The following is a 9,917-nucleotide window of genomic DNA, read 5'->3' on the forward strand; positions in this document are numbered from 1 at the left end:
GTGGAAGTAGGCAGCGCAGATGCACTTGCGCACGATGTCCCAGTCGGTGCCACAGGAGGCCAGGCTCATGCGCTGCTGCACCATGATGTCCTTCAGCTGGGCCCGTACCTCCCGCACCTGCCATAGCACGTACCAGTCAGGGCCTGCCCTGCTCCCTCTGGCCCCCCGCTGAGCCACATCCCCGCCTCGAGCTCCCCACCTTGCGCATGGCCTTGGCGTGGATGAAGTGCTGGTTGCACCACAGCGTGGAGTAGCCGTTGTTCTTCCACTGCAGGTAGACGTTCAGGTAGGTCAGGTGGTCGCTCTCCGGGACAGCAAACTTCTCCCGCACCTGGTCGCTCTCCTCCTCCCGGCCCTGAGGGTGCAGAGCAGAGCGTGGGATCAGCCATGCCATCAGTGGAAGGAAGCAAGAGGCTCCTGAGGGGGGTGGGCAGCAGGTACCTTGGGCCGGTAGAAGATGGCGGGCACAGAGAGCATGGAGACAATGAGCAGGATTTCAGAGCTGCAGCCCATGTCGCAGGAGACTATGAGCATCTTGGAGAGTGCCGGGTCCAGCGGGAACTCCACCATGAGGCGCCCTGTGGGGGTCAGGCCACCTGCAAGAGCAACACAGGGCTGGTACATAAAACATCAGAGGTGCCACTCTCCAGGTCAGACCCCAGGTCTGTCTTGCCCAGTCTCCCCTGTCGCACAGTGGCATAGAGCGGATGCTGATGGGGAGTGACGTGATCTGATCTGACCAAGGCTTCTCCTCTCCCACTTGCAGCCTCCAGCACTGAAGATCTAGGACATTCTGACCCAGAGGCCATGGCCCTCACTCCCTTTTTTGAATCTGGCTAAACTGTCCTTTTCCACCACATCTGGTGGCAACGAGGCCCACGCTGTATTGACATCGGGTGGAAAAGTACATCGGTTGGTCAGGTTTTGTGAGCCCTCATTCTCGCGTTGAGAGTAAAATAATAAAGCCCCGTTGACTTTCTCTTCATCGTTTATTTTGTAAATGCTTCTCATGCCGCTCAACATCTCTCATGAACTGCACAGACCTGGCTTCCTCCTCAGTCTATCCTCACACAGAAGCCCCTCCACACTACTGATCCTCACTGCCCTTCTCTAATTCTGTCTCCTTTCTGAGATGCAGGAACCAGGACTGGGCACTGTATTCAAGGTGTGGACGCACCGTGTATTTACAAAGAGGCATCACGCTACTTTGTTTTGTTCACAATTCCCTTTTTAACAATCCCTAATGCTTTGCTGGCTGCCTTCACGCCTGCTGAGCACTGACTGATGCTTTCAGTAAAGTGTTCACAGCGACTGCCACAGCTCTTCCCTGCACTGTAACTGCTAGTGTAGAGCCCATCACAGTGCAGGGACAGGCTGGGCTATTTGTGCCCTGGAGTGTCACTTTACTCTTATCTGCACTGAATTTCATCTGCCACTTAATTGCCCACAGGCTCATTCCCACAGTCCACCTTGCTCTTTACAGCTTGGAATCATTGCACCATCCACAAATGTGGCCACCTCACTACTCACCCCTGTTGCCGGGGGAGCCCCATCAGTGGCACCTGCCCCTTCCCCCCAAATGCAGCGTACCGGTGTTGTCCAGGGCACCCAGGATCCAAAGCTGGTACATGGAGTTGAGCATATTGTCCTCAGGCGGTGGGTCCATGAAGTGGAACTGCAGCAGGTCCTGCACGCCCAGCGATGTAAGCAGCAGCACCACGTTGGCTAGGTTGGTGCGTTGGATCTCGGGTACCGTGGTGGGCAGCAGCTCGTTCTTGTAGGCACTCTGCGTGTAGAGCCTGGGAGCAAAGGCTGTGAGTGCCACCCCCTCCGCCTGCCCTCCCATGGCAGCAGCCGCTCTGGTGCAAGGGCACTGCAGCAGGGCCCGGCTCCAGGGGCTGTTGTCAAGCACTGCCAGGGGCCTCACCCAGCACTGGGGCTGAGAGTGCCATCAGGCCCTGGAGGCATATGCGCAAGCCCCCCATGCACCCCAAGTGAGAGCCCTGTCTTGTCGGTTAACATCCCCTTCCTGTCCCCAGCAAAAGAACCGTAGGACAAGAAGCAGCTGGAGCCAACCCTGCAGAGGCAGGAGGCATCTGCTTGGTGCCCAGGGGAAAATGTGACCAGCTGTGGTCTGGCTCCTACCTGAAGCACTGACCTGGGCCCGTCCGGCCAGCACGGCCCGCCCGCTGATTGGCATTGGCCTGGCTGATGGGGTAGATCTGCAGGGCATCCATCCCGATGCGGGGGTTGAAAACCTGATGGGGCGTGAGCAGCAGAATGAGCCCAAATGCAGGGGAGGAGCTGCTCCATGACCCACACAAGCCCCACAACCACCTCCACCAGACCCTCTCCTCACCTTAAGCTTGCAGTAACCAGAGTCAATGACAAACATGATGCCATCCACTGTCAGTGAGGTCTCAGCAATGTTAGTAGCCACAATGCACTTGCGAACCCCATCAGGAGCCTGTAAATACCCCGGACACCAGCCTCAGCTCCTGGGCCCAAGAAGGTGGAAACAAAAGGGTCCCCCAAACCTGGAGTCCAGGGTCTAAGGTAATGCTGGCATCCTGGGATGAAGGAGTACCTCAGAAAGGGGTCAGCACTAGTACCAGCAGGGAGGGGGCAGGGTGACAATGTCTGTGCCTGAGGGGAGCAACCCCTGGCTCATACCCACCCCAGTCAGATCTCCCCCTCCCTGCACCAGCACAGGCCTGGTGACCCCGCCTACACCCCAGGCAGCACCTTCTGGAAGATCTTGGCCTGCAGGTCAGAGGGCAGCTGGGAGTAGATGGGCAGCACAGCGAGAGCTGGTGCTTTCTCCAGCTCCTCCAGGTGCTCCACAATCTGCTCAGAGGTCACCTAGGCATAAAGAAGGGGGGGACCAACCATGCCAGTGTGGGGAGGGGAAGAAGGAGCCACATCAGGCAGTCCATGGAGGGGCAAGGGGGCAGCAGCATAAGACACTCGCCCCAGCTCACCTCAATGTCCTCCTGCCCGGGCATGAAGACCAGGATGTCCCCAGGGGCCCCAGACAGATGCACCTGCAGGGCCTGCTTCACTGCAGCCTCCACATAGTCCTCCTGCGGGGTCTGCAAGGCAGGAAGCAGCTGACAGCAGAGCCCAGCCAGCTGCACCCCTCCCTCCCCACAGGGCCAGGCACAACCCACCTCACTCTGGTCCCAACCCCACAAAATCCTAGAGCAGTGAGGCTGGAAGGAATTCCCAGAGTTCGTAGCTAGTTCAACTCCTGTCTGAGGCAGAATCAGCCCCACTCAAACCAACACAGACACATCTATCTAACAACTACACTTTACATAAAACAACCATCAACCCTGACACACCACCACATGTAGCTCTGTAACCTGCCATAGGCAAAACAGGGGAATTGTGGCAGTCAACAACCTGCTTCTATAAAAAATTGCTAATATGAATTGCTAATTGCACTCAAGAGATCCTGCAACTTCAAGCCATTGGTCCATACTCTGCTCTCTGCAACAAGGCAGAAAAGGTGCTTTTCCTCTTCTTGATGGCAGCCCTTCAAAGTATCTGAAACCTACTATCATGTCCCTCAAACACCTTTTCTACAACTGAACATCCCCAGCTCCTTCAACCTCTATTCTTACGACTTGCTTTCCAAACCCTTTATCATCCCTTGTCGCCTTCAGCTAACTTCTCTGTATCCTTTTAAAAACGTGGAGCCCAAAGATGAGACTGGACCAGTGCCCAGCAGAAAGGCACCATCACTTTCCACACCTTACACCACTTCTATTGCTGCAACCCAAAACCACATTTATGTGCACATGACCCCAGCCATGAGGGCTCCACCCAGAGCACCTTGCTGAAGAGGATGTCAACAGGGAAGGTGCGGCCTGGAATGTGGAAGATGGGAACATTCCCAAAGAACGAGGCAAACTTGTCAGCGTCCATGGTGGCCGAGGTGACGATGAGCTTCAGGTCAGAGCGCCGGGCCACCACCTGGAGGCAGAGAGCACAGAGGCAACAGGAAGCATACAGCCCTGGAGGGATCTGAGGCCACGCATGACCTCTGCTGCACAGGGCAGGACTTGCTGCCCTGCCCTGGGTGTTGCAGCTTCCCTGCCCAGCACCTGCAGGCTGCTGCTGCCCAGCACGAGACCAGAGCAGCTGGCAAACACTTCTGCAGGCTGCTGAGCTGCAAGGCCAGCCAGAGAAGCTCCCACATGGCACAGAAGCCCTGCTCCACCTCTGCTCCCACTCTGTCATGCCTTGCACCCAGCTGAAATCCCCCATGCTGGAAACCAGGCTGCAGCCTGCACACTGCCCATGGTGGGCCCCACCATGCCCTGCCCTGCTCTGCAGCACGGACCTCCCTCAGCAGCCCAAAGAGCACATCAGTGCTGAGCGAGCGCTCGTGTGCTTCATCCATGATGATGGCACTGTAGTGGTCTAGGTCAGCCTCACGCAGTGACTCGCGCAGTAGGATCCCATCGGTCATGTACTTGATGACTGTGCTCTCTGATGTGCAGTCCTCAAAGCGGATGGCGTAGCCCACCTGGGAAGGCAGAGGTCAGTGTTGCCGGGGCCAGGGCCAGGACTTAGACAGCTGCTCCCACCCCAGCCCAGCCTGGCCTGACTCACCTCCTCCCCGAGGCGCCCCCCCATCTCCTCACTGACACGTTTGGCAACAGACATGGCTGCCACTCTGCGAGGCTGGGTGCAGCCAATCATGCCATAGTCGGTGTAGCCATCCTCGTGCAGATACTGGGTCAGCTGTGTGGTTTTCCCGCTCCCCGTCTCCCCCACCACAATCACGATGCTGTTGTCCCTGAAGGGGCGAAAGAGCTCCATGCTGCATTCCTGGGCAGCAGTGCTGCAGCCAAAGAAGCCACTCGCAGCTTGGAAGGAGGCAGTGATGTAGCCTATGAAGGTAGCCTTGCCCACATCGGCTGCCATCAACTGCACAAGGGGTGGTTGGGGTTCTCCCCCACATGCTACATGGTCAGGCAGGACACCCAACAGCCTGGGTCTAGTGGCTCCTGACAATACCTGATAACGGTGAGCAGCTCCTGCTGCACAGCGAAGATGGGCAAGTACTGCCGCTGCTCCAGGATTGACTTCTTCTTGGCAAACTCACTGCTGGCCTCACTCTTTTCTTTCACGTGCTCAGCAAACTTCTGCTCTGTCCTGGGACACGAAATTATGCCTGAGCACAGGACCACTGCCTGACCCTGCACCCCCAGCCACAAGACCCAGGCAGCCCCTACCTGTAATCCACTCTGCCATCTTCCGCCACAGCCTGGTCCTGTTCCTCCTCCTTCTTGATGCCCATGATATCTCCCAGCTTGGTGCCCGCCAGCTCCCAGTGCTTGTGCTGAGCCTGGAGAACAGAGAGCAGGAGTCACCGCAGGCTGGCCAGCTGGAGCAGACCCCCATGTGCACCCCCTCTGGGGCCACACATCAAGTGGGCATTTGTACATCCAAAGAATGCCCCCAGCCTGACCCTCTGCAGCCCCAGCCTGTCCCCTCCTGCACTGTGCTCTGGGTGCTGGCTGGCAAAAGCAGGCAGACAAAGGTCTCAACAGAGAGCGCTCAACAGTGGAGCAGCCATCATGCCCAGGCCCCACCCTGGCTGCTGCAGCAGGTAACCCCTCTTGCTCTTGTAGCCACGTCCTCTCTCCAGCTGGAGCACAAGGCCAGCTGTGGCCTCCAGATGCAGGATAAGGCAGGGTCAGTGACTGCAATGCAGCTGTCAGAACTGCCTGCTCCTCATACAGCACAAGTACAAAATGGCAGCACGTTTGAGCCTGTCTTGTTCCTCATGGAAGCAAACTGCAGCAAATGCAGATGTGGCAACTGCCTCCTCCTTGCCCCTAGGTTGGACGTGACTGTCTGCACCTGGATTGGCTCAGCTTCACCTTCTGTCCCCAAACCGCAACTCATGTTCTCAATGAACACTTCATAGTGGTGGCATGCGCAGAGAGATTCCTCCACCCCCCAGGGATGCGACAGCTTTGTGCTGTGAAGGAGAGGGCTGGGCAACAGCAAGCCGAGCCCCTGCCAGGCATGACGCACAAGGGTGGCCTCTCTTCATCCGAAGATACACAGTCCAGGTTCAGCTCTCTCGTCCTGAAGGAGCCATGCGCTCGCCTTACCTCACTAGGTGCTAGCCTCTCTGGCCAACTCCCTGCTCCAGTCACCCCCAGACCTGTGAACCGCCCTGATGCCCTCCCCCGTGATTTCCAAGAACTTCCAGACTTGCAGACTCTCTCTGCCTCACTCAGCTGATGCCCTTGGCTGCCCTACCAGTCCCTGGACTGCCTGGTTACTTACTTGGGACTCAACTACCTGTTTCTGCTTTCCCTCTTGTCCCATGCCTCAACTGGAAGCTTAGAGGAAACATCCACTTTGTTCTGTCTGTCCTGCGCCCAATACAGCAGGGTCCAGCCCCTGGCCTATGCCCCCAGCATCAGGGGCCCATGGGCAAACAGGTGAAAGCAGCCAAGCTTTGCCCCATACCTTCTTGCGCTCTTTCTGCTCCCTGTGCTTGCGCACCAGCTGGCTGCCTTTGCGGGCGATGATTGCCAAGTCTGACGTGGCATCCTTGACCGGGATGACTGGCTCTGGCTGTGGGAACAGGATTGGAGAGATGCCGGTGAGCCCCAGCCACAGGCCCTTGCCAGCCCCTGCAGAGCGCCCTGGTGGCAGCATGTCAGCACTGGCCAAGTCCCACCTGCTTAGTGAAGACAATCCTGCCATCCAGAAATGGGGGCACCAGGTTGTGAACCAACAGGTGCACCTTGGCCGCGTTGTCTTCCTCAAAGTCCTCATCCACCTCAAGCCGATGGACCACACCACTCGTCAGCATGCGGTTGGTTTCCCAGCGCTCGTTATCCTGTGACGGCAAACGCAGCAGCATCAGCTCCCTGCCTAGCATCTCAAACAAGGGCCCTGTCTAACCAGCTTCCTTCACAGGTGCTGGGGAACAGGGGAGACGCCACACAGCCCAGCTGCATTGTAACACGGCCCACAGGCATCATCAAAGGGACTCTGACTGGCCCAGAACTGCTCCACAGCCTAACAACAGGCAACGGAACCAGCAACGTGGCAGACCGTGGGGCAGCCAGGCTGCGTAGACTTAGGAGGCTACACAGGCTACGGGCAACAGCTTTCCTTACGGGAAGGGGAGAGAATGTGGGCAGGAGTGGGCAGGGTCGTTCTGGGAAAACATCAGCAAAAGCTCCATGGGAAAACAGTCAGAGGTTTGAAACGACATCTGACTCCAGCTGAGCTCCACTGCGAAGCACAGGGCAGAGCTTGAAGTGCATCTATGCGGATCTACTAGCCGACGCAGAAGACAAGCAATGGCTTCCCTGGGCTCTAGGGAGACTGCACTGGAAGGCGACACTCAGGTCTGAGTTGCCCATCAGCAGGAAAACCCTGATCCAGGGAGAAATCCAGAAAACAGCCCCAGAAAGGGCTGGGGAGATGGAGAACCAACCGCCAGGGAACCAGAAGTGCCAGGTCTGCCTAGCTGAGGCACCCATGACACCAGCAGATCCTCTCACAATCCAGCCCCAACCCAGCACAGAGCTGCAACCCCTGTGCACGTACACACATGCACACACTGGCTGAACCAGATGTTGAGGCCAGCTCCCCAGAAGTCAGCATGGCCCAGCCCAAGACCAGCTCCTACCTCATTGATCTGCCTCCGCTGTGCAGAGATGCGCTTCTGCTTCTGTTTGGTAAGGTGCTGCTCCCGCTTCCGCACATACTCCTCCGATGAGTAGGCCAGGGGGTTGTGGAACTCATCGTAGCCCTCGTCCATCATGTACCAGTCCCGGTCAGCTTGCTATGCACACATGGCAGCCAGGGGAAGAGGGGCAAGCAGAAGGAAAAAACCGGAGGACTCAGGAGGCTGCGTGTCCTGCCCACATGCAGGCACCTGGAGGCTGGGGGCTTCCAACCTAGGAGTGTGCAGCTGGGTGCCTGGGGAGGGCTGTCCCACACCTGAACGGAGCAGCCGCACAGAAACAGGGCAGGCGTGCTGTGCCCAGGCTGACCACGCGGGGGAGCCAATGGCTCACACAGGACCCAGGAAGAGCCCAGGCAGCAACCCGTGCGGGCCGACCCCCGCATCCCCAGGCAGCCCGTGCAAGCCACCAGCCCGTTCCCAGGGCCCCATACTGCAAGCACCCCCATGCCATGCCATGCCACGAGCACACTGCCCGGGCTCTGCACCAAGCCACGATTGCTTACCCCACCCGTCTACGAGGCCCACACCTAGACCTTTTCTACAGAAGCCACAGCTGATACCGCACTGACCCCCTCCTCTCCTCATGCAGGCACCTGCTGCTGCTCTACCTGCCCCAGCATCTCACGCACCCATGCTAGCACTAGCTCTGCCCAGCAGACTTTAAGGGGACATCTCCCATGACAGTCCTGGTGCCACCTCACTGGGACAAAGCTCCAGACTTAGGACCTCAGACCTAGAAATACACAGCACCCCTCCCTCCAAGGCTCTTACCCGCTGGTCATCCTCCCACTGCTGTCGCTCCTCCTCTGTCTCGAAGGCAATCCCTTCCTCCCCGTCCTCGCGCCTCCCTGAGAGAGAATGAGCTAATCAGCACAGAGCCCTCGCAAGTGCCAGACCTCTGCTGAGCGCCCAAGGAACCAACTTCTTGGCTGTGCCTCACGTGAGAGGAGCCAGGTCCCCACAGCCCCATCTCCCTGCCCCTCACCTTTCCCCCTGGACAGCCGCGGTGTGGAGCCCAGGTGCTTCCGATCATCTGCCCACTCGTTATACTTATACGAAGGAGTAGGAAGTGGCGTCCTGTCTGGGTACTTGCTCCTAACGGACCTGCAACAGCACCAGCACAGAGAAGTGTTGCTAGTTAGCAGCCCAAGCGCTCTCTTCCTCCTCCTGCAAGGCAGGCACCTACCGCCCCACAACACTTCCATGGGGCATTTCCCTCCCCCACTGTCTCCGCCTGCCCCGACCTCTTCTCACCCCAGTACTCCCACCCACTCTTTCCTCCAGCACCTTTCCCGATCTCTCCTATCCGTGTCCCGCGAGGAGGGTGTGCGGTGGCCCCGATCCCGGCAGGAAGGTGCAGGTGAAGGCGACTCCCAGTGCGAGCGGCGCGAGGTGCTGTAGCCACTATCATCTTCCTCCCAGCTCGAGCAGGACGGCGTGGCGGCATCTAGGAGGGGAGTGGGACTCTGACGCCGGATGCTGGCTGCAGCCCCCTGCCGCCCGGACTCGGGGACTCCCGCAGACAGCAGAGGCCAGGCCCAGTCTTGCTTCCATGAGGGCCCCCAGCAGCACACTCGAAGCATGGATCTGGTCTCCGGGGGTGGGGAGGAGGAAAGCCCCACGTGGGGCATCCCAAGCTGAAACGGGGTGGGCTCCGTGCTCCCCTGTGGGGATCACGACTCCGAGCAGGCCTGGGCCACTGCCCCGGCACCCCCACCCTGTCCCCCTCACTACCTTTGGGCCGATGCCTGGGGCTCTCCGGCTCGCTCCTCCTGCTGCCGCTCCTCTCAGACCAGCCATCCCGTTCCAAGCGGCTACTGCCGTGGTGGCTCCTGTCCCGCTCCTCTACAAGGGCAGCGCTGTCAAGCACCGTACAGGGAGCTACCTCCCAGCACGCCGCGGGCCAGGGCCGGACACTCACCACGCTCCCGCTGCCGGTTGTGCTCGTGGTCCCTGTCACGGCCACGCTCGCGCCGGCGCTCCCTGTCATCCTTGGAGGAGGCAAAGACGCCCTGCTCGCGCCGCTCCCGCTCGCGCTGCCGGCTGCGCTCCCAGAACTCCTCGCTCACCCCACCCGGGTGCGACGGCGTCTCCGCGGGCGCGCAGCGGTAGTGCCTGCGGGCGGCACTGTCAACCCGGCCCCACGCGTCTCCTAGCAACCCACCCCCCGCATCTCCTAGCA

The 9,917-nt window shown here is 59.2% G+C and overlaps 1 protein-coding gene across 1 annotated transcript in view; it reads right to left on the minus strand.

Moving 5' to 3' along the window:
* The window catches only part of DHX38 (DEAH-box helicase 38), a 36,895-nt gene that overhangs the window by 1,230 nt on the left and 25,748 nt on the right, over positions 1-9,917 (minus strand). The window contains exons 4-24 of the mRNA XM_019536096.1: positions 9,657-9,850; positions 9,470-9,580; positions 9,023-9,182; positions 8,721-8,839; positions 8,507-8,583; positions 7,676-7,831; positions 6,713-6,874; positions 6,499-6,606; positions 5,247-5,359; positions 5,029-5,166; positions 4,621-4,807; positions 4,349-4,534; positions 3,838-3,978; positions 2,982-3,092; positions 2,746-2,862; positions 2,360-2,467; positions 2,146-2,258; positions 1,591-1,799; positions 442-596; positions 200-355; positions 3-117 (exon numbers count right to left, since the gene is read on the minus strand). Of these exons, the coding sequence (XP_019391641.1) occupies positions 3-117; positions 200-355; positions 442-596; positions 1,591-1,799; positions 2,146-2,258; positions 2,360-2,467; positions 2,746-2,862; positions 2,982-3,092; positions 3,838-3,978; positions 4,349-4,534; positions 4,621-4,807; positions 5,029-5,166; positions 5,247-5,359; positions 6,499-6,606; positions 6,713-6,874; positions 7,676-7,831; positions 8,507-8,583; positions 8,721-8,839; positions 9,023-9,182; positions 9,470-9,580; positions 9,657-9,850 (2,936 nt within the window). The remainder of the gene's footprint in view (positions 1-2; positions 118-199; positions 356-441; positions 597-1,590; positions 1,800-2,145; positions 2,259-2,359; positions 2,468-2,745; positions 2,863-2,981; positions 3,093-3,837; positions 3,979-4,348; positions 4,535-4,620; positions 4,808-5,028; positions 5,167-5,246; positions 5,360-6,498; positions 6,607-6,712; positions 6,875-7,675; positions 7,832-8,506; positions 8,584-8,720; positions 8,840-9,022; positions 9,183-9,469; positions 9,581-9,656; positions 9,851-9,917) is intronic.

Source organism: Crocodylus porosus, unplaced genomic scaffold (genome assembly GCF_001723895.1).
Source record: "Crocodylus porosus isolate Cpor-Errol unplaced genomic scaffold, CroPor_comp1, whole genome shotgun sequence".
In the NCBI taxonomy this organism is placed as follows: Eukaryota; Metazoa; Chordata; order Crocodylia; family Crocodylidae; genus Crocodylus; species Crocodylus porosus.